This window comes from Podarcis gaigeae, assembly GCF_964106915.1.
Source record: "Podarcis gaigeae genome assembly, chromosome: 14".
In the NCBI taxonomy this organism is placed as follows: Eukaryota; Metazoa; Chordata; class Lepidosauria; order Squamata; family Lacertidae; genus Podarcis; species Podarcis gaigeae.
The window spans coordinates 37,644,629-37,669,200 of NC_139690.1; the positions used below are offsets into that span (position 1 = coordinate 37,644,629).

The 24,572-nt window shown below is 43.1% G+C and overlaps 1 protein-coding gene across 2 annotated transcripts in view; it reads right to left on the reverse strand.

Annotated features, from left to right (window-relative positions):
• Window positions 1–24,572, reverse strand: part of IFT140 (intraflagellar transport 140) — an 86,806-nt gene that overhangs the window by 56,178 nt on the left and 6,056 nt on the right. For both annotated transcript variants that reach the window (XM_083711170.1, XM_083711169.1), the window contains exons 5-18: window positions 24,361–24,503; window positions 19,868–20,040; window positions 18,777–18,868; window positions 17,397–17,503; window positions 16,029–16,177; window positions 14,351–14,554; window positions 12,839–12,911; window positions 10,814–10,905; window positions 9,715–9,842; window positions 8,648–8,765; window positions 7,585–7,715; window positions 3,896–4,046; window positions 2,879–3,010; window positions 182–375 (exon numbers count right to left, since the gene is read on the reverse strand). In XM_083711170.1, the coding sequence (XP_083567296.1) occupies window positions 182–375; window positions 2,879–3,010; window positions 3,896–4,046; window positions 7,585–7,715; window positions 8,648–8,765; window positions 9,715–9,842; window positions 10,814–10,905; window positions 12,839–12,911; window positions 14,351–14,554; window positions 16,029–16,177; window positions 17,397–17,503; window positions 18,777–18,868; window positions 19,868–20,040; window positions 24,361–24,503 (1,887 nt within the window). The remainder of the gene's footprint in view (window positions 1–181; window positions 376–2,878; window positions 3,011–3,895; window positions 4,047–7,584; window positions 7,716–8,647; window positions 8,766–9,714; window positions 9,843–10,813; window positions 10,906–12,838; window positions 12,912–14,350; window positions 14,555–16,028; window positions 16,178–17,396; window positions 17,504–18,776; window positions 18,869–19,867; window positions 20,041–24,360; window positions 24,504–24,572) is intronic.

The window sequence follows — 24,572 nt, forward strand, 5'->3', positions numbered from 1 at the left end:
GACATATCTCAAACTACCTTTGAAACTTCAGAGTTTGAAAAGGATAATAATTGGGGGCTGCATTACAAGAAATATAAGCCCAAAAGTTCAATGGGCATCTGGATTTACTTACACACCTCTTTGGATCCTAGCCAGCACATACACAAATCTTGTAAAAACCAAACCAAGTTAGTGTCCCTACCTTTTGATGAGCTTGATGGATTTGAAGGCCTCATCCATATCCCCAATGGTGAGATAGAAGCTGAAGTTAAGCATAGCATCACATGTGGCCTTGTCACACTCTTCCATCCCAATGAAGTCGCGCAATGGCCGCCTGGCTACCATTTGATAGAGTGTTACCCCACTAGGCTCTGCCTCATCTTTATCAGCTTCAGGCTGAAAGGAAAACACAAGTCATATGATGAGCAGAATATCATTAGTTTTTCCCATGAAAAGAAATTCCTAAATAATTTTTAAGCCTGTGACAGCAGCTATATTCTTATCCAAAACAGTTCTTAGATTTTGAACACAGTAAAAGCCTCATATTAGCACTATACTTATTATTTTTTACCAATCTAAAAAAAGTCTTTAAAAGGAGTGCCACATGACAAAAGGAATAAACAAATCCAAAATATTTTCACAATATTTAAGGAGTACAAATAGCAACTTGCAAACCCAACCACTTTTACTTTCTGAAGATTTCATCCTTTGGGGAAAATTAAGATTGAGCTATTTGGAGCAATCTCTAGGACAAGTGACTATTGTACAACAGCAATGTGGAAGCTTTTTAAATGGTCTTCAACACAGTGACTTTGTAATATGAAAATTCTCCCACTTCCATTCATCTTTACAGCTTACAAGATAATGTAAATTCTACACTGTTTTAGAGGCCTTCGGCAGAAAAATGGCTTGTCATATAAATAAATAATGCAGCTTATGTACTGCCAAATATAAATAAATAGATACAAATGAACTGCAGGAGTTAATAGAAGACACAACACAACACAACACAACACATATTGGGAAATCCTATGGTGACTCCAAATGCAACAAAGTAATTGAGAATTCCAGTGGTGCACACCTTGATTTCACCAGTAAGTATTCTGCTCTTTTCATCAACTGCCATTAGGTAATGTGTTTACATGGGTGAATTAGGGTATGCATCAACTAGTATCAACAAAAAGGCCATGCCATATTAAATGTCACAAAAGATATCACATCATCAGATATGTGGGGGGAAATAGACAGTGAATCTTGAGTTTACTGGGCCATTGCAAGCACTTGTGAGTTGCAATTAAGGGAAGGCACTCGCACATAGACTTTTTCTCTCATGCCGCCCACCTCACTGACATCAAACCTACTTTTCTAAGCCTTCTAGGACTTTGTGCATAATCTTTAAGTAACAGGAACTGAAACAAGGAAATCCGGGTGGGGGATCCAAATTCATTTAATAAAGGCCAGCGAATGATACTTACGTAAGGTTTAAAGACAGAGCCTCTCCAAAACAACAACTATTGGCCAGCAGAAATGAAAAAGAAACAGAATGATAGGAGCAGCATTTTATTTAATAAAAAAAAGTATGTAGACAGAGTGAAGAATAAAACAGACAAAGCAGAAATAGTGACAGAAAATGCAATGAAACAGACAATCTGCCTCTGTTACAATGAGAGTATATAAACCTCAGGCATGGCAAGTATCTAAACTGCAGCTATTGAGGTCTTTCTTCTGTAATCTAGATGTGCCGTTTCACCCCAGTTATGTATAAGGAATATGTTATCACATATATTCTTGCCAAATCAGGATTTAATTTTTCTCCATTTCCAAAATGCCAATGCTCTGGGTCTTGCTCTCAATTGTAATGAAGATGGAGATCAACTGCATATCCAGTATGAGTGGTGCTCTGTGCCTCACTCAAAAATGGCAGCATGGCATTGCTCAATGTCACATCATCACTAAGACTTCCAGTTCAGTGTTAAAAAGGCAAACCAAGAAGATGGGAAGCATGTTGGTGGACTATGAACAGATTATACCATATGGAATTGGGCTGATCATGCTGCTTTTTTCTGCTACTTCCAGAGTGTCATTCTATGCACATTTGAAGAGCCCCAAATGATAGAACAGTGCAAACAAATCAAATCGCTTGTAATTTCTAGTGATTTCTTATTTGCATTGCTACTTATTTACCTCTGCTGCTGTTGGATGGAAGCTCCAAAGGATTTCATCTGCCCCCCCCCCTCCACCTACCTAGTCTAAGGTCCGGAGAGTGGATATTTATATTGTTGTTCTTCCTGGAGCCTTTATCAGTCACCCCTGAAACCAGGGAGTGGCTAGAAATTCAGACTATCCAACTGTCCAGATGGTGAAATGTCTCACTCCTTGGAGGGGGGGGGTAACATCTGGTGCTACCTGGCAGCAGTTGGCAGGTAGCATATTTTGAAGTGGAAGAAGCTATCCTCTCCTACGGTCAACATGAAACCATAAAGGAGAAGTAGCTGGAACAGCCACCACAGAAACATCAATGACTGCACAGTTAAATTACTGTACTGTCCCTCCACAGCCTTCATTAGTCACCACTGTCTTAACAAAAAACAAAACAAAACAGAACTTCATGTTTTATGTAACTTTGAATTGGAGGCTGAATTTGCTTGTTTTCCTATTCTCTTCCTATCTCTTTATACTTTTGTATCATGTGTACAAAACTGCAAGGCTGCAAGTGTATTAGATTGTAAGTCTGCTGTAATATTTGTACAGCACCCAGGAAGACATTAGGCGCTTTATAAATAATAACAGGCAAGTCTCAGTTTACCTTAACCTGGTCCAGAGAACAAAATGTTTCCTGCATGGAGACAAGGGGGAAGCTTTCAAGGATTAACTCTTTATAAACTCTTTGACCACTTACCTTTTTGGCAAAATAATAATGTGGCACCTCCATGCCCAAAAGAGACCGGTAGGCTGATGGCAATGGAAAGCGATCATGAAGCAAAAGCCCATGCTCTTCAGTACAGAAGAAGGATACGATCAAAACATCCACCTGGAAGGGGAAATTGGACACTATTTGGGTTTTATGGAGCAATATCCTTTTTACGGTTTGTTTTTATTTTCCATTTTCACTTGGCAGAGTTCTCAGTTAAACAACAGAACACACACCTGCTACGGATGGCCAAGTTACAGGGATCCTCTCTAAACTGATCATAAAGTCACACCACAAATCAGCAAAGAAAGACAGTAACAAAGCGTCCTGTATTTCAGGAACAAACCACCTCTTCACTCAACAGGGGAAGCCCCTGCAAACATTTATGTTGACATAAGCCAACCACTTTGCTGAAGAGGAGCTACAAAAACAAAACAGAGCTATATATTAGACTGCAGAACAGAGGAAGCGGCTTATACCAAGTTAAACCTCTGTTTATACATGGGATGAGGAACATTATTTCTCCTGAGGGCCACATTCCTTCAGGGGAATTTGCCACAGGCTGAATTTTTGCTGGTGGGAGGGGCTGCAGCTGGCAGTGGGTGGGGCTATAGCCCAAAGTGGGCAAGGCTATCCACAGGCAGCTGTGATCACTCAGAGATAATGGAATTCTACACATGCACAGAGATTATCCCCCTTTTAGACACTCTGCAGGTGAAGAGAAGGTGAAAAATACCTGAATCCTGGAACTGAGGAGAGACTCCTGGCTGAACCCTTCCTTATTATCAAACCCTGACAATTATTTATGCTAAACAACTTGTGAACTGCTACTGTCACAAGATTTCATACAGTCAGCCTTTTTTATTTTAAGTTTCAAGACCTTCAAGAAGGATTCCTCATGGCAACCAACTGAAGCATTCTAGCTAAACCCCTGAGCACAGAGTTAACATCAACAACCAATCCCTACAGTGCAACAAGCCAGAGGAGAATAGGAGAAAGACATACTGAGTTTTCTTCTGATTGCTGATTCTTGTCCAGGGACTGCTGACTTGGGTTCCGATCTGTTTCACACACAAAAAGCCTTGGTTCGCTTTGATCCCAAAAGTGACTAGTAGGAATACGATCACTCAGCTCTGGATATTCAGAGGTGTTTCTCCTACATGAACAACGCAGGTATAAATCCAGACCACAACTACTTGTAAAACACATTCATAATTAGTAATCAAAATATAGGGTGATTTTTTGGGGGGGGGGATGAGGTGGGGGGGAGAAACAAGCAAAAACCAGTATATGCTGGATTTGAAACTGTAACAGAATCAGATACGTGAGCTCCAGCTAATGCTACATGTGATAGATACCATCAAAGACATATTACTTAACCCTTGAGGCTATACTGACAACAGATAGCTGAGTTAGTTTTATTAAGGTAGAATGTACAGCACATTTGCAATCTAACAAAAGAACCAGGACACAGAAAGAACTCTTCTCCCCGGCAAATCCCACCCAGCATGTATCATGTACACAGCATCTTGGGCTCCATTGAGAAAATGTTGGATATAAATGGAATAATGAACAAGCAAATATAATGTCTAGGCCCAATTCACAGTTCACGTCCATTGGATCAGGGGTTCTTGAGCCAGGGATCCCTGAAGCCTGAGCTGGGACCTGCACAATCCATACCCTGAGATTCTGCAGCCACTGGGGATCTGAATCAGGATTTCTGTCCCAGGAACTCACATCCCCATTTCAACCTGTCAAGGCAGGCAATGTGGAGATGTGTCACATCCCCATTTCAACCTGTCAAGGCAGGCAATGTGGAGAGACTTTTGGCCCTATTGCCACTTCTGAAGGAAGGGTGAACTGGTTCTGGTCCTGAAGGAGTAAATGGCTTTAGTTAATTCTTAAGACAGTGGGTGGCGCTGTGGGTAAAACCTCAGTGCCTAGGGCTTGCCGATCGCATGGTCGGCGGTTCGAATCCCCGCGGCGGGGTGAGCTCCTGTCTTCGGTCCCAGCTCCTGCCCACCTAGCGGTTCGAAAGCACCCCTAAGTGCAAGTAGATAAATAGGTACCGCTTTCTAGCGGGAAGGTAAACGGCGTTTCCGTGTGCTGCACTGGTGCCGGCTCGCCAGAGCAGCTTCGTCACGCTGGCCACATGACCGGAAGTGTCTCCGGACAGCGCTGGCCCCCGGCCTCTTAAGTGAGATGGGCGCACAACCCTAGAGTCGGACACAACTGGCCCGTACGGGCAGGGGTACCTTTACCTTTAAGACTCAAGGACTGAAAGCTGCTCACCTGCAGCTCTCCATGGTGCTGCAACTAAAAGCCTCCCTTGCCCCATGGGCATCTTTGTTGAGGACAGGACAGGACAGCCCAATGCTAGCTCATTAAGAGTGCAAACGCTTACAATTAAATGATAGAACCACAGCAATAAATGCATATTCCAGAGGGAGAAAAGAAATAAGCCAACACGTAAAGGTAAAGGTAAAGGTACCCCTGCCCGTACGGGCCAGTCGTGACCGACTCTAGGGTTTGCATGCTCATCTCGCTCTAGAAGCCGGGAGCCGGTGCTGTCCGAAGACACTTCCGGGTCACGTGGCCAGCGTGACTAAGCAGCACTGGCGAGCCAGCACCAGCGCCGCGCACAGAAACGCCGTTTACCTTCCCACTAAGTAAGCGGTCCCTATTTATCTACTTGCACTTAGGGGTGCTTTTGAACCGCTAGGTGGGCAGGACCTGGGACCGAACGGCGGGAGCTCACCCCACCACACGGATTCGAACCGCCAACCTTACGATCAGCAAGTCCTAGGAACTGAGGTTTTACCCACAGCGCCACCCGCGTCCCAGTAAGCCAACACATAGGGCCAAATTATTTAATCAACTCTCTCCAGAATCTCATGAGAACATGAGGCCCACCAAATTTCAGTTAGGGTTAGTGTGTACAGATGAAAACGACTGGATGGGAACAAACCTCCCCTATAAACATTATGAAAATGATGCTGAACATTGGTTAACAGGTGATCCAGTTTTACAGTGACCCCTGGTGGACTGTTTAAATGTTTATAAACTACATTTTCATTTAAAACCATAATCAAAAGCAGCACTGAAAGCAATTCTAAAATCATAGCGATTAATATAAGAGAAAATAAAAACTAAAATTATAGATAAAGCCAACTATCAGCAACAAAACAAGTGCCAATAAAAACTTGACTAGCTGCAGATTTCTGTGCAGTTTTTTTAAAGAACAGAGTAATGTAGAAACAGGACATAATGATCTTATAGGTGAACATATGTGAAAGTGAAACTGATTCATCTATCCCTACATGGCACTACTATATAGGTAATTTATTATGGTCGGATGGCACTACTATCAAACACTATAGCTTGTTGTTTATAGCAGCTTATTCTTGTGTGAGGCAGCTTTAAACTCCCTCCGCTGGGTGAGTATAGCAGCAGTGCTATAATGCAAAACAATAAGCCAAATAAGGCAGACTCCAAATCCAACTAAATAATTAGGAATTTTGGTGGTTCTAGCTGATGATACTTACATAAGGTTTATAGACAGATCCTCTCCCAAACAACAACTACTGGCCAGCAGAAATGAAAACAAACGGAATGACAGGAGCAGCAAAATAAAATTTAGGGAGGGAACCAGCGCACACATTAATACAAGTAAAGTAGAAATAATGACAGAAAATGCAGCATGTCTTGTATGAATGGTACTGTGTACACCACCCTAAAAGAATGGCAGCATGGCATTCTTCCTTGCCACATCATTGCTACTTTATCATGGTGCTTCTTGGAGACTTCCAGTTTAGTATTGCGGTGCTAAGCCAAGAGGAAGGGAAGCATGCCAGTGGACTGGGAACAGAATATAATGCACAGAGCTGGGCTGGTACTGCTGCTTTTTCTTAGAAATGTTAAGTCCCCCTTTGTGGCAGTCACCCCTGCCATTGGGAAGAGGGAAGTGCTACAGTTACCTCTATAAGGTGATGCTCCACCCTTAGCAACCAAAACAACTGGTACCATGGGAAGAAGACATGGAGCTTAGCATTAATTGATAAACTGAAGTGATTATGCCCAGCTGCATAACAGTAAATATTGTGAAGCTTTTCAAAAGACTAGGACCCTTTATCTCTTTTGTGTAAAAAAATATTAGTGCTGTTCTGTGAACTCTTGCACAAGAGCTAGCAGAAGACTTCTCACAGACCCATTCCACAAGGGGTTGTGTATAGTATAGTACGTGAGCGTATGTACGTGTGCACGCGCGCATACACACACACACACACACACTATACCTTGGGTTACATACGCTTCAGGTTACATATGCTTCAGGTTACAGACTCCACTAACCCAGAAATATTACCTCAGGTTAAGAACTTTGCTTCAGAATGAGAACAGAAATCGTGCTCTGGCAGCAGCGGGAGGCCCCATTAGCTAAAGTGGTGCTTCAGGTTAAGAACAGTTTCAGATTAAGAACGGACCTCCGGAACAAATTAAGTACTTAACCCGAGGTACCACTGTAGTATATCAAAGAGTAAATAAGAAATATACAGGCTGTACTGTGTAACTTCTAAGTGGTCAATAAACCAGTCTTCAGGTGAGCTTGTGCAAATAATTAATGTTTTTTCCACTCTCATTAATTAATTCACATCAATAATCTCTCCCTCCACCTCAGGCTCAAAAAGCATTCTCACCCTTCAGCCTCCTGTCCAATGGAGATCATCTCCCTGGCATCCTTCTGTTGCCCAAATTGGAAATCAAACAAAGTGACTGTGTCCATTTCAATGTCATAAAAACAGATCTTGGAGTCAAGACTCCCATCAGCCTACAGAAGTATAAATAAGAGAAGTTGAACAGGAAAAGACAGCCTAATTGTCTCATTCTAGTCACTATGGTTCATAAAACCGAAGATTAATAAAAAACAATCTGGGATGGAAGAAACAGAGCAAGAAGAAAGAAATTTACAAAGCAGTAGGTGTTCTCAAACTTGGTCAAGTAGTTCCTCAAATCACATCGATTCTTGAATTACCATTGTTTTAAGGTGCATAACACACAAATTTATTTGATTTTATTTACCCATTGTAATATATGCTTGTGATATGTGTGTGTGCATATCTATCTATCTACCTAGACAGTGGAGTTTATTTGATAAGTCAAACCCATCTTAACACCAGCTTTTGGTTTCTGCCTGTACCTCCAGCATCTACAGAACTGGCAGAGTTGAAGAAATAATCCAAAGAAACATTGTACTTTGCAATCCAGAAGAGCATGGCATGGGAGAAATCTATTCTATAACATTCTGGACTCCATGTAGAAGCTTGCACTAAAATCACACTAGTAATGGAACCTGTATGGAGGTATGGAACCTGTAGCTGTTTGTCCTGCAGTGTGATACTGGCAATTTAGTGCAGATGGCTGCATTTTGGTAAAGTTGGTTCAGATGTGGTGCCAAGCCATGGCTGAGTGTTATGTGAATGACCTTTTGTGTTTGCCTGCTCCCTCAATCCCTTGTGTGTTCCATTTCTCCTGGTTTAGTGCTAGTCCTGGTTTGCAGGCAAATCATGGTTTCCCAATAAATCAGCTGAGAAATCAGAACACGAATGCACATAGGTAGTTCACAGAGCATCAAGCTATGGCTTGAACGCAGTCTGTAATAAACTGATGACAGATTCGTCCCAACAAGAGATTCATTGTTGGCCTAGCCATTCCATGCCCCATTCAGGTTTTAGTCATAGGCAAGGGACAGTCCAGACTCACCTTGTTGATGAGGATGCTAACTTTGTTGCCACTTGCGTTACACTTTACAGATGCAATCCCACTAGCGCCTGGAACCAGATCACCCAGGGCCTTGCTACTCGAGTGTGCTTTTGCCTCCCTGGGGGGAGATGAGGCAGTTAGGGCAGTCTGCTCAACAACAGCAAGCTCTTCACCAAAATTATGGGAATATGTGCATCATAATAAAATCCTCCTAGTTATCCAATTTGGTCTTAAGATAGCTGCCTTTTTGGTAACCACAAGAGTCATTTCTGGCTCATTTGTGAGTCATTTCATATATTAATTTCTCACACGACCCCCGCTTCTTTATAAGAAGCCAGTGTGTATCCTCATGTGCGATGACTTTTTTTTGCTCTGCACACACAGAGCAAAGTTCGCTGAGGCTAACTACAGGTTCCCATTGTGCCAATACTTGGCAAAACATATAATGTGCATTTATGAGAAGCATTGGCATATGTCCCATTCTCCTACAAAGCAATGATATCCACATGGTAAGTAATCTTTGAGGAGCAATCCACAGTGAGGAAGAAAATGGCTCATTATGTTATTAGTCAATATCATACCAGATGGAATTACAAGTTCTTTCCTTCCCTCACAAACTCTGCATGCCTGCTCTATGCTAGCAAGTGCAACAATGTCAACTTCTGCACTACAAGTATAAAAGAAATATCACAGAACACACCAAAAGGTATGTGACACAACCAGTACTGTGCCTGACCTACCTTAGAAGTTTCAAAAACTTCAGCATCTACAAATGTTCTACATGCTGAATCATGAAATTATACTTGAGCCATATTTTAATACAAACAGAATGATCTATGGTCATGATAATGTCTGAAGCCTCTTGCAAATTCTGAGTCACTACAGGTCATCTCTGCTACACAATTGTAATTCTTAAGAAATTCAGTTTTTATTCATTACATAAATCTATAAAACAGCAAAAATCTACCCCTCATATTTTAATGTCAAAAATAATGTTTCAATGAACCTTAAATTTTAAAAGGAACCAAAAGATATATAATCAAGTTCCATTAATTGTTTGTTTGTACCTGCGAGAAAGATCAAAGATTTTAAAGTGAGCCAGGTCTGTTCCCACAGTCAAGAAATTTCCACAGACACTCAGGAGGCATGGATTCCCTTCAGATTCAGAGAACACCAGCAGCTGCTTTACAGTGCCCTAGCAGAGAAAAAGAGCAGCAACTTTAAAACCATCACTTTCCTTTCATTGATATATTACCACAAAAGACCATTTTGACTCATTACCAAGTAGACCCACAGCGCCATATCTAACAAAGACATCAAAATGTTTGAAAAGAAAAAAGTTACCCTCCACAACTGTCCAGTTCTACCAATCTGAAACTTTAATATAAATATTAACTGTAGGATCTATCTATCTATCTATCTATCTATCTATCTATCTATCTATCTAAATATTTGGGGCCCCAGTTTCCAAAATAGATGTCTGAATGTTGTGTGTCATCAGCACACACACTCACAGGAAAGAAACAACAAATTATGAAGTATTCCACTGTCCCAGCATGGGAGTCTGGCACTTAACTTCTTACTTCTTCTGCTACAGTAGGGATGGGGAAGCTGACACCTTTCAGATGTCACTGAACTACAACTCCCTTACATTTTATTTATTTGAGTTATATCCTGCCCTTCCTCCTGATGGAGCCCTGACCACTAGCCATGCCAGTTGTGACTGATGGGAATTGGAGTCCAAGAAAATTTGGAGGTTTCTTACCTCAGTTTTACAGGGAACCATAGCACACAAATGAAATGAAATGGGGGTGGGGGGAAGAGACTGGAAAAATTAGATAGTTTTTCCCCTCAAGGTATTTCCTCCAATTGAGGAAAAATGTTGGATAGGGCAGAGATCAAGGGGAAAGGCCATTTTTTAATTAATTTTTGTGGTCCTCTGTGTCTCTACACAGGATTAGGCTGCCAAGTGCGCCTTTCTGATCTAATCATCGCCACTTTTATGTAAGCAGGTTTGGCAGGAAGGATAAACAATGACATTACTGTTAACTGGCCTGATTGTATTGATAAGACTGCCTTTGGTTCTGCTATCAAATGTCGCCCTGCCACCCTTCTTCGTGAGGCAGCCGCCTGCAATCATCCTCACATAAAAATTGGCTTGCTTACCTGCCAGGTGCGAACTTGAACACGATTTGGCTCAACTGTGTAAAGATTTTCTTCATGCATAGCCAGCACGGGGGAATCACAAGGGAAAGAACCTGCAACCACATAAGAGAGAACTTCTCCATTACAATCACAACCTATTGAAAAAACAGTTAAGAGTTCCATCCAGATGGTCCATAAAATATGTGTAATTTCCAATTAATCATCATCACATTCTTCCATCAATCAGTGTAGCACTCAGCAAAATGATCACTACTTTTCTCCTACCTTGTCTTTCATGGATTAATTCCATCCAAGATCAAATGTAAAAATGCATATGAGGCTATATTTTTAAGTACAGTGGTGCCCCGCAAGACGAATGCCTCGCTAAACGAAAAACCCGCAAGACGAAAGGGTTTTCTGATTTTTTAGCGGCTTCGCAAGACGAATTTCCCTATGGGCTTGCTTCGCAAGACGAAAGCCCATAGGGAAATCTCCGGGGACAGTGGGGAAGCGCAGCGCGCCTTCTCCTCTGTTCCCGGACCTGTCCTAAGGCTTGCGGTGGGAGGTCCGGGAACAGAGGACAAGGCGCGAAGGGCTTCTCCTCTGTTCCCGGGGCTTGCGGTGGGAGGAGGGTTTTTCCTCCCCACCGCCAACATTCAGAACAGCATTCTGAATGTTGGCGGTGGGGAGGAAAGCCCTCCTCCCACTGCAAGCCTTCAGGACAGGTCCGGGAACAGAGGGGAAGGTGCGCAGTGCTTCTCCTCTGTTCCCGGGGCTTGCGGTGGGAGGAGGGTTTTTCCTCCCCACCGCCAACATTCAGAACAGCATTCTGAATGTTGGCGGTGGGGAGGAAAGCCCTCCTCCCACCGCAAGCCTTCAGGACAGGTCCGGGAACAGAGGGGAAGGTGCGCAGCTTGCTGCCCCGCACGAGGGGCGCTCTTAAGCAGAGCGCCCCTCGCGCGGGGCCGACATTCGCCGCTTGGAGAGCCCTGCGGGGAAGTCCTGCAGGGTTCCCCAAGCTGCGAATGTCTGCGCCGCGCGAGGGGCGCTCTGCTTAAGAGCGCCCCTCGCGCGGGGCAGCAGGCTGCTATCCGCAGCTTGGAGAGCCCTCTGGACCTCTTCTGAAGGCGGGTGGGGGGCAAAAGTCTTTGTCCCCCCTGCCTGCCTTCCCGGGGGATTTTAAAATGCTGGCGGGCGGCAGCGCTGCCGCCCGCCAGCATTTTAAGATCGCCCCGGACAGCGGAGAAGGCAGGTGGGGGGGAAGCAAAGACTTTCGCCCCTCCCCCCCCCGCCGGCCTTCAGAAGAGGTCGGGGGACAGACTGTCCCCGGACCTGGTCTGAAGGCGGTTTCCATAGGAACGCATTGATTGATTTTCAATGCATTCCTATGGGAAACCGTGCTTCGCAAGACGAAAAACTCGCAAGACGAAAAGACTTGCGGAACGAATTAATTTCGTCTTGCGAGGCACCACTGTACAGCAAACTGCACTACAGAAAGTCTTTCCAGCTACTTCCTCGGCACCATATTGAATAAGGCTCCTAAGGTAGCATGGGCAGGAAAGAATATTGGATCTTACTGCACCTACTTGACTTCAATACTATTCAGAGTTTATAAAACATACAATGCCTGCTTTTTAACCAGATCCAGTAAAAAGAGCACCAGGGACGCAGCCTCCTGAACATAGTGAATTCACGTGCTCAGTCTTTGGTAATTATATTCTGCATACTTTTATGACTCTGCTGCCTCCCTGGGCCACCATTTATATAGACTGTATATGGAGAGGTACTGAGTCTCGATGTGGGAAATCTCCACTCATCACTAAGTAGTCTTGGAAAAAGCACTACCTTCCAGCACAGCCTATACCACAAGGCAAAAAAACAACAACCAACAAGCACCATAGAGAAAGGATGGATTGTAAATATTAAATACATACATACATACATACATACATACATACATACATACTTTGGCTGTATAAACATCCTCAGGGTACTTTGCATCCAACATCCACACTCACAAGTTACTCTGAAGTCCCTTCATCTTACCTGAATTTCGTGCAGTGGCAGCTGAGAGTTCGAAGATAGCAACTTGCTTTCCATTCCAGAATGCTACAGCATCCTAAGGTTTGCCACAGAATTTGTAAAAAATGCATCTTAAAACTTGTGCTTTGCAAACAGAAAATACATAAAACCAGTTTTTGCTAAATGCTACCACCCTTTACTACTAGCAACCCAGGACTAATTTATCAATAAATTGCAGTGTTATGGCAATTAATTTGTTTGAATGACAAGCCTATTTTCTATTACTTATATTTTGTTCCATAAGCAATGAAAATTCAGGAGATGACTCTATGGGGAATTAAAACCAGAATTCATTTTTTTTAAAATGTCTTCATGGAATATTCTTATACTATTATGAGAGAGATGGGGGGAGTTTTATACCAGATTAATCTGACAGTAAATATGTAAAATGAATACAAATGAATACAAATAAGAAAGCAGTGAAGGTGTTCTGCATTTTGTTGCTAGGAAAGGATGTTACACCCATACAGACAAGGCTTTGCTCTGAACTGCTAGACTTGTTTAGATGTCATACAACCCCAACAAAGATTCAAATCCACTCCCCTCTGCACCCAGGTAAATATTTATGTTAACATCAGGGGGCTAGGAAAACCCTATGGTAATTTCCCTCCCTACAGGTAACAGCAGAAGGAGGTTGGGATTTGGAGGCTAGAAAAGCCTTGCTATAGCAGTTGGTTGTCATATGCTCCCTCTCTCTTGAGGAAAACCTTGCAATTTTGTTTTTGCACAAAAGATGATAACAGAGTGCTTTCTGCACCTATATGAACTTGCCAAACAGCTGAGATTATAATTAGAGTCCCTCCTCCAGGTATCCTTGCTTGCAGAATTATCAGAGTAGCTACCAAAGAGAGGGCCTTTCCTGGGCTTCTAACCCAACTGTGGGAACCCCAAGGAAGGTCTGCCTGAAACATTTGTAGTTATCCTTTAGGCCTGTCCTGTTTACTCTAAGTTTTTGTAGTTAACTCTGGTGGCTTCATCTCATGTACAGTGGTGCCCCGCAAGACGAATGCCTCGCAAGACGAAAAACCCGCTAGACGAAAGGGTTTTCCGTTTTTCAATGCGCTTCGCAAGACGAATTTCCCTATGGGAAATTTTCGTTTTTGTCTTGCGAGTCTTGCGATTTTTTTCGCTCCCCCCTTTTTCTAAGCCGCTAAGCCGCTAATAGCCTTTTAGCCGCTAAACCTTTAATAGCCGCTAAGCCGCTAATAGCGCTAATCCGCTAAGCCGCTAATAGGGTTGCTTCGCAAGACGAAAAAAACCGCTAGACGAAGAGACTCGCGGAACAGATTATTTTCGTCTTGCGAGGCACCACTGTATTGTGTTTTTGTTTAGTTGTATGTGCTTTACTGGCTGGTGCATCCATTATCACTGCTGCTCTGCATCCATTTTTTAAAAATAAACAAACAACATATTTTCCATCCCCCAACAAAGAACCCCAACCTGACAAGAAAATCTATTGGCAGTGATGCAAGTTACCTTAGTGCAACACACTCCATTGACGTGCATGTCGATGCGAAGGTTGTCAGTCATTCCTGTGCTGAAGGAGGTAATATTGAATAGGTTTGGCGAAATTTGCACCACTGCCACTTGCTGGTGAAAGTGTGACAACATTGCCTGTTCATTAAGGATTGCTACAGAGCTGCCTGTGTTTACAGCCAACAAATTTTTTTTGGATCCCCACTAGAGACAATATGAAGAAAGAGAGATTAAGTACAAAATGTAACTCATTTTAAATAAGAAAATTAACACAATGCATTTGAACTAGAGCATTGGATTCTTAAAAAAGCATGAGCAAAAAGTGAATACCACTTACATTATTTCTTTTTTAAAATGTTAACTCAGTGAAGTTCAAAATTATATAGCAGTTTTCATGCTTGTGGATTTGGAGTGGAATGGGAATTGGCTTCTGGGCCAGCCCCAGGAGCACCTAACCAACTGGAAGCACTGATACAAGAAGAGCTGTGCTGCCACTACCCCTCTGGCCCACCCAAGGATGTCACATGGCCCTTCTTTGACTTAGGGGATTCCTGAGTGAAGTCCTAGCACAATTACAGTCTCTTCTGCTTCATGAGAGTCAATGAGTGCTAAAGCAGGTTGGACCCCTTTAAATCAAGAGGCTCCTCTCAACAAAAGCAGAGCTAGCTATTGAGATAGAGCTGTAGTTCCTATTTAAAGCTTGGTCTGAGAATGACTGCTGCTGAAGCAACATCTGTACCCATGGAGTCATTTTAAAAAAAGTTTGATCTTTTATCATGTTTTTAATATTCTGTTGGGAGCTGCCCAGAGTGGCTGGGGAAACCCAGCCACGTGGACAGGATATAAATAATAAACAAACAAATTAACTCATGGCCCTCTAGACATCCTACTCCCATCAGTGCCAGACAGCATAATCAATGTTAAGGGATGGTGCGAATTGTAGTTCAGCAACATCTGGAGAGACACAGGTTCCCCTAGAGTCTAATAGTGTGAAGAAGACTACTGTCTAGTAGTATGGAGGGGCTCTCTTTTACAGCTCATGCTCAAGGCAGCACGACTGGGCAACACTGGTTAATACTGTAACTTCTGATAAGACAGAGTATATAGAAATTTTGAAAGCAGTTCCCAAATTGTTTTAATTTTACCTGATGTGACTTCTATAGCTTACAAAACTCCTCTTATGTGGAAGGATATATCCTATGGAATTTTGATGAAAAACTAGTTGTCAGCTAATGAAATCTTATCAGATACAAAAATTTGTCATGGTTTCTGTCCTCTGTGAAATAATTTTTAAAGACAGTTGGGGAGGACTGGGAAATGTACAGATGTTTCCTTTTGCAAGTAATTCAGGAACCATGAGTCAAGTGAAACCAATGTGCCAAATAGGTCGGGAGGGGAAACCAGCAAGATTCATAAAAGTTACAGAAATCAGAGGCACACATCTGCCCAACGAGAGTCCAGCCCTACGCTACTATAATTGGACATGCAATCATATATATGCATACCTACTTAAAATAGGGGTTGGGAGAGAAGAGCAAGGAGGAAGGGTGGCAGCAGCCTGTTTCAGGCAGTTTGATCTGTGCACCAAACCTGCTTACTGTTGAACACATCCTCCATGGTACACACTATTACACCTAAATAAGCAAAAAAGTAGAAAGGAATATATTCACTGCTTTACCTGTATTTGAATTATATTCCCCTCAAGCTCAGTAGGTGCTTGAAGCTTCCAGCTGTCCTTGGCTTCCTGTGAGCAAATGCTTTGGGAAGGGGATGCCACCTTCCTCCACATAGCTATCTTCCCTCTGTCGGTGCCAGCTGATAGGAGACCTGCAAAATACACCACACTCTTCTGATCAGGTCAACATCATCATCATTTATATTGGACTATATAAAACCCAACAATCTATCACGCTCTAGCCTAAGCAATCAAGACTGTATAACACAATCCTGTGGCTCTCAAGAGGTTGTTGGATTATCATTCCCATCATCCTGTCCATACTGTCTGACACTGATGGGAGTTGTGAGTTCCAACAACACCGGGGGGGGGCACAAGTTCCCCCACCTCCGTGTAAACCTTTGCTTAGTGTATGCACTGTAAGAAGAATCCCCAAGAAAAGTAATCAGCTTTTCTCTACAGATGTGGCAATGGCAGGGAAGCTAGCAACAAGTTGTAAAAGTGAAAGGTGCATATAGAGGAGCTAGAAAAGGACAACGAGGTAATAAAGCCCTAGAGTGAGATGTGGGGTGATGAAAAGAGGAAAGGATTGAGGGAGATATAGGGAGGAGGTAGAGCTTGGAGGAAAAGGGTAGGAGAAGTAGAGAACCAAAGGATTTCAGTTTTAACATTGAAGGAGACAAGAATGGCAGCCACACATAATACTAAGCTAGCCAAATTTAATATAGTAAGTCACACACTGTACAAATAACTTGAATCTGTATTCAGGACTAAGAACACTCCATAGCCCTTGGTAAAACTTGAATGTTTGGCACACAGCACAAATGCTGCCTCCAACAGTGGCTTGGGATATTAAGGGGAAATTGATCAGTGAAGTATATTAAAAGTATCTGTACCTCCAACTGCCTTTCAGTTCTCCCCACTGCTCAGCACCTATCTCTGGCTTCTTTGCCAGCCTGGCCATATATTTCTTCCAGATTCTGAACAGCATTCAGTGTCCAAATGGCACAAAATAAAGTTTAATGCTAGCAGTAATGTATTGCTGCCCTGTTACCTGCACCGAGCATTTAGAAGTGGAAGGCCAAGGAATAATCTATGTGTGAAGGTGCATGTCCTACCTAATACCTGTTAAAATTCCTCTTACAATTCATATGTTTATTTTATAAGCTCCTTCATTCTGTTAGGGATTATTATTCCAGTAGCACAGTTCTCCAGTCACATTTATACTACATATAAGAAAGTTACATTTTAATTTCATAGCAATTTCAATAGATACTTTCCACCAAGCAGAGTGTAATTGAATGAATACCAGGGGACTGCAAATTTGAATAACTGGGTCATCAGAAGTCAATGAAAGAAGTTCTTCCTCACCTTTAGCATTGCAAAAGGAAACACAGTTGAGGCACTCTCCTATTTCAAACCCAAGCTGCTCATCCAGATCCAGTACATAGTTCTCACCTTTCTCCAAGTCCCAGAACCTACAGAGAAAGTACAGAGGAGGGTAGATAATAAATCACCTTGTCAACAGCTGGCCACAGGCACAGATCCTGCCCTCAGCTTTTCTCCTCCACATTTGCCTTTTTGGTGTAGCTTCTGCTCTTTTGTAGCAACCTTTACGCACAATGAAGTCCTCCTTGCCTCACTTAGCACTGCTCCAGGGAAGTAACAGCTAATGGTAGAACACACTATAATGGCATACTGTGCCTTATCCTGGATTGCTATGCCTTATCCTGGGGCTCTCCACATTTGGCGGGGGGGAGGGCGGCTACTACAATTCTCCCCATCCCTATCCATTGCCATGGCGTGTCAGAGACCAGGCTGAGGGAGTACAACTCTGATGAGGAATGGTGGGAGCCTACTCCTACCCCTGCTCATGGCCAGGATCCTGAAACTCCACAGGAGCAGTGGAGGAGTGTTGATTCGGAACAGTGGTTTGCTGAGGGTCACAGTTCGGAAGATAATAGTTGGGCAGAACAGTAATAAGAAGAAAGGGAAGAGAATGAGACAGCAGACTCTCTCTCACTGGAAGATGTACATCCTCTCAGTCCCAAGGCTAGGAGATTAGATAAGGTGGCTTCGCAAAAGGCTCAATGGCTGAGAAATTAGGTTGCTAGGAGATGAGAGGACAGAAGTGACTAGAGGGAAGTGGGAGGAACCTTAATTAGGAGCACCTGCACTCTGAGAATGGTTGCTTGTTCTTTTGTTGCATTCATTAAGCATTTTTGTTAGTGGTAAGAGACTGCTTTCTCTTTGTACTACGGCCAAGTGGGGAGGAAGCCAAGCTCCCAAAGCCTGACATGGTGGCTGGAGCTGATGGGAATTGTAATCCAACATCTGGAGTGCACCAGGTTGGGAAGTCTGCTATAATCCTTTTAACAACAACACTGCAGCATTTACATAGCACATTTCAAATGTTCCAAGGCCTTCACATACATTCTCCCAGTAACCCTTATGACAAATCCACAAGCTAGAACAGCATTATTATTCACATATTTGGGGGCAGAGGTTGAAGACAGGAGGCTTTCCTAAAGCCATCTAGCAAGTGTGTGGCATAGGCAAGATTTGTTGAATCTGCAGCTCACATTCTTATTGGCCCTCAATATGGTGACCCTTTAAAATGGGGGCAAATGGTTCACAATCAGGCTAAAGACACTGTTCAATGAAATTTATCTGAAAAAAGACATAGTATCTAAATAGCAACACAGCCCACAACCTGGTACTAAGCCAAGCCCCCCCTGCCAGTTTTCTTACCTGAGAACTGTTTCACCTGTTGCTGCTATAAGAAGGCTACGGTCAATCAAAATGATATCAGCGGAATGACCCATTCTTCCACTCAGCTTCACCTGATAAGTTATGCAAGGAGACAGTACTGAAAACACAAGGTACTCTCTTTGTCTTACTTGGCAGCAATGGGCTTGGGGTGGAATCATGGCAAATAATGAGGTTACTTCTCAGATAGCTCATGTTTTAAGGCTTGAATGTATGTTTTTAGGTATCAGTGTCAGTTTGCTTACAGTTGTCAGACGATTGTACAACAAAGAATCTTACAGGGATGTAAAAACTAACAAATTTATTACAGGGTGCATCTGACAAAGTAGACTCTAGTTCACAAAAACATATGCAGTAATAAATATCTTTAGTCCTCATGGAACCACAAGACTTTGTTTTTCCTGTGACAGATTAAAACAGCTATTATCTTATTAACAATCCTTCCTATGAAAGTCAGCAATTGCTGTCATTTTACAGCTAAGGGTATAAGGCTGAAAAAAACCCTGCCCAAATCACACACAGAGCTTCCTTGTAAGCAGATGATTCCTCATTTGCTTCACTGTCAGGGACAGTTCTACACTTGCAGAAGCAAGTGGGGACATCCTCCTGTTGCTCCAATTTAGGGTAAGTGTTTTGTTGACAGCTACACACTGAACGTTTTATGCTGTCTTAATATGGAGTTGGACCATTGGTCCCAATTAGGCCAATGTCTTCTCTGACTGGTAGCAGCTCAGACCAACAGGGGTCTTTCCCAGCCCTGCTACCTCACCAAGGAACATTCTTCATGTAAGACATACACCGTACTACTAAGTGTCCACTCTTAAAGTTCATGGCCAGCTGAAATACATGGCTCCAACCTAGTGCAGTGTAGCTCAGCGGACTCACTGTTTTGAGCAAGAATGTTCAAAAAGAGAGAACACTTCAAATGCTCAACTAGCATCTGGAATCCTGATTTCCACAATGTACAATAAGTTGCCTTTAAGATTCTTTTGTGCAGCCTGCAGACTAGTCAGAAAACCAAAGAATCAATTTTCTCTTTTAAATGATGTTATCATACAGCCCACGGTGCCTACCTTCAAGACCTCCTCTGCTTCTCCTTCAAGAGAAATTTTGTGAAGAGATAAGAGGAGAGTCTCCGTTATTACTACCAATATATCTTTTTCCATGAAAAGCAGCTTTTGGACTGAACTCTCTGTGGTCAATGCCTGGCTCGTTTTCCCCCTCTCGTTCACATAATGCACAGTTCCTGCAATGAAATCAAGGTTGATTGATTCTGGTACATTATAATATTACTACAGCTTAAATAAAAAGTAATACAGGATCAAGCTTATTTTGCTCAGTATCCATATTGCCACAGACTTATAATACAGCACTGTATTACAAAACAGGCTTCTCCCTTGGTTTTAGTATAGCCAGGTCATTTCAAGAGAACACTAAGTATGTCCTGACAGATATTGACTATTGCAAGTTCTTGAAATGCATCACACCAATTTACCAGAATGGAGGTTAGTGGGGGGAAACAACAACAGTACAATAGGAATTGCTTTTCTGTGCAGGTCAAGATCCAAAGCTCTTAAAGGAGGCTGGCACTACTTTAGCATTAATGCCACCTACCTTTTTCCTACCTGTATAATCTACTTTTCTATGCTTCCAAGCAAAAAAAAAAAAAAAAAGTAGAAAAGGTACCCAATAATGTCTACTGTTTGGGAAAGTGTGAACCACTATTATGTTCTTGTCAAAAATTATTATAAGGCACTTGTCAAAGGTTGGTTCATGCATTACACAAAGGGAAATAAGAATTTATTACCCAGTGAACAACAGGGAGCTATAACCATTCACATCTTCCTGTAGAATACACATATCTACAAAAAGATTTCTATCCACAGCTTACTACAATTTTATTTTATTTTATTTTACAAATGTACAGCTAAGGAATTTTAAGGACACATCTAAAATGTATTATTATTATTATTATTATTATTATTATTATTATTATTATTATTATTATTGGGTTTTTTCATCCTAAGGACCTGGGTGGGTTATAATAGTTAAACATAAGGTATCTGAAGAAGTGTGAATGCACACAAAAGCTTATACCCAGAACAAACTTAGTTGGTCTCTAAGTTGCTACTGGACAATTTTTTAATTTATTTTGATTGCTTTAGTTAAGGAATATCAAAGCACCTTGTAAACAGGTTTTAAAAGAACCATGTATGACAGGAAATTGTTATTTTTTAAAATATTTGTTTACTTCTTCACAATTTGATACCAGAAAGGGTTCTGAAGCTAACTGGTTCTTGAAAAGGATTAAAAAGAAATCTCAAAACAAACAAAGGGAACAACTATACTTTTTGTACCCTTAACACAACACAGAGAAAACATTTACAAGCAAAATTCTAAAAGCAAAGTAATTCCCTGTACTGATGGCCAGTTATTACAACTACAGAGTGGCCCCCCACTTACATAAAGCTCCTATAGAGAGATTCAAAGCTTTTAATCAGAGATCTAAAAAACAAAGAAGGCAATTAAAATGACTGAAAAGCCTAGGTGAGTGGAGCACCATTGTAAAAGCTTTAATTTGATTAGGATTCCAGGACTTTCAGGCTTGGTTTGTTTGAAAGTTCTAAGTGGCCAGGATACTGCAAGACCACCCACTGTTTCAAGATCCTTTATTAGTATAGAGGTACGGGCTGTTTGGGGGTTTTCATTGCCCTGTAGATAAAGTTTCACTGCAGAACCACACAAAGGCTCACCTGGAAAGTTTACAAGAGCTGTGCTAATATGAGGACAAAACTTATACAGTGGTGCCCCGCAAGACGAATGCCTCGCTAAACGAAAAACCCGCAAGACGAAAGGGTTTTCCGATTTTTTAGCGGCTTCGCAAGACGAATTTCCCTATGGGCTTGCTTCGCAAGACGAAAGCCCATAGGGAAATCTCCGGAGACAGCGGGGAAGCGCAGCGCGCCTTCTCCTCTGTTCCCGGACCTGTCCTAAGGCTTGCGGTGGGAGGTCCGGGAACAGAGGACAAGGCGCGAAGGGCTTCTCCTCTGTTCCCGGGGCTTGCGGTGGGAGGAGGGTTTTTCCTCCCCACCGCCAACATTCAGAACAGCATTCTGAATGTTGGCGGTGGGGAGGAAAGCCCTCCTCCCACCGCAAGCCTTCAGGACAGGTCTGGGAACAGAGGGGAAGGTGCACAGCGCTTCTCCTCTGTTCCCGGACCTGTCTTGAAGACTTGCGGTGGGAGGAAGGTTTTCCTCCCCACCGCCAACATTCAGAAGGCTGTTCTGAAGGCTGGCGGTGGGAAGAAAAGCCCTTCTCCCACGCCAGCCTTCAGAAGAGTTCCCGCCTAGGCTGCGGATAGCAGCCTGCTGCCCCGCGCGAGGGGCGCTCTTAAGCAGAGCGCCCCTCGCGCGGGGCAGCAGGCTGCTATGCGCAGCTTGGAGAGCCCTCTGGACCTCTTCTGAAGGCGGGAGGGGGGCAAAAGTCTTTGCTCCCCCCCCCCCCGCCTGCCTTCAAAAGCCGTCCGGGAGCATTTTAAAATCGCCCCGGGACAGCGGATGAATTCTCAGCTGTCCCGGGGCGATTTAAAAGCCCCCGGGAAGGCAGGCAGGGCCTTCAGAAGAGGTCCAGGACCTGCCTTCCCGGGGGCTTTTAAATTGCCCCGGGACAGCGGAGAATTCATCCGCTGTCCCGGGGCAATTTTAAAATGCTGGCGGGCGGCAGCGCTGCCGCCCGCCAGCATTTTAAGATCGCCCCGGACAGCGGAGAAGTCCTCCGCTGTCCCAGGGTTTTTAAAATGCTGGCGGGCGGCAGCGAAGGCTTCGCTGCTGCCCGCCAGCATTTTAAAATCGCCCCGGGACAGCGGAGAAGTCTCCGCTGTCCCGGGGGCTTTTAAAATGCTGGGGAACGGCAGCGAAGCCTTCGCTGCCACCTGCCAGCATTTTAAGATCGCCCCGGGACAGCGGAGAAGTCTCCGCTGTCCCGGGAAGGCAGGCGGGGGGAAGCAAAGACTTCCCCCCCCCCGCCGGTCTTCAGAAGAGGTCGGGGGACAGACTGTCCCCGGACCTGGTCTGAAGGCGATTTCCATAGGAACGCATTGATTGATTTACAATGCATTCCTATGGGAAACCGTGCTTCGCAAGACGAAAAACTCGCAAGACGAAAAGACTTGCGGAACGAATTAATTTCGTCTTGCAAGGCACCACTGTATAGGGTCTGAAAACAAAAGGCAGCAAAAAATTAATGCACCATAAAGAGACGGTAGGATAGTGTTGAAATGGGTATTTCTCACTTTCAATATCAGCAGCGTAAATGGTGGGAGACCAACATGTAGATTTTAGAGAAGTCAAATAGCTCTCCCTTACCCCCCAAGAAGCAACTGTCCCTTATAACACAAACCTGTAGACATCCAATGAAGCTGAATGTTGGAAGGTTCAGAACAGATAAAAGGAAATATTTATTCACACCGTGAGTGCAGTTAAATTATGGAACTCGCCCGCACAAGAGGAAGTGACAGCCACTAATGTGGATGGCTTTTAAAAAGGATTGGACATATTCACTGAGAAGGCTAACAATGGCTATTAGCCATGATGCCTAAACTCTACCTCCACAGTCATAGGTAGTAATGCTTCTGAAAACCTGTTATAGAAAACCACAAGAAGACAGAGTGCACTTATGTTCGGGTCCTGTTTGAAGGTTTCCCATAGATGGGTGGGCATTGTGAGAAGAGGGTACTGAACTGGATGGGCAATTTTCTTCTGTCCTTTACCTTGTTTTGGCCCACAGAAGGTATGGGAAAAGGCAAAACTTTTATGATTTAAAGATATACCTCTACTGCTTACCACTAGGTGGGGCTGTGCACCTACAAACTAAGAGACTATAAGAGAAGGTAGATGCAACAATATTGGTTTTGTCAAAAGCAAAAAAGTAAAAGAAAAAAGAGTGCTATTCGCATTTGGCATGCAGCAATAAGATGTAGACAAAACCAATATTGTGGCATCTTGTATCTCTTACAGGGGCTAATTTGGAGGTACACAGCCCCATCAAGTGGAAAGCAGTACAAGTGCGTTTTTAAATCATGCAAGATTTAGAGGTCCCTTTTTACGATGTCCTTTTCTTCTTCAGAAAGGAAATAACAGAATACAGTATAGTAAAGTTGAGTCTGATAGAAGCGAGTCTGAGGAAAGTACTTTACTGGCAGGGGTGCGACACTTTCACCTTATCAGTATTCTCCTGCAAACTTGTATTGCACTGCACCTTTAATCACAATTTTACTACTACTGTAGTCTTAAGAAATCAAATTTGATACAGTTTAACAAATACTATTATACAGTCAATAAATTCAGTCACAAAGTCTGTTTCCACAAATGATCTTTGTCTAAGAAAATAGAAATTGGAAAAAGGAGGATCTACTGATATCTTTCACCATAAGAATGGGAGAGAATTGGACCGGAAGGATCATCCAAACCATTCCTTTCAGATTTATTTTTTTACCTCCTCACAATGTATAAGCAAAGAAAGCCTCAATAAAGTGACTTTTCCCACCAGGCTACAGCAGTTTCCGTACCATCTGTCACACTGATGAAGAAGGACAGCCCTTCTTGCGGTCCCATTTTCAGAGGCATGCCCATCCCAGATTTTCTCCAGTTAAACATGTCCAGGGCCTTCTCATCTCCACTGACTGCAGCTTTTGCTAGCTGTACCAAGTCCCTGCAGGTAACAACACAGCATGTTATTTTTGGCTCCTTTCTTAGAGGAACTGTCAGAAGCAGCCATCAC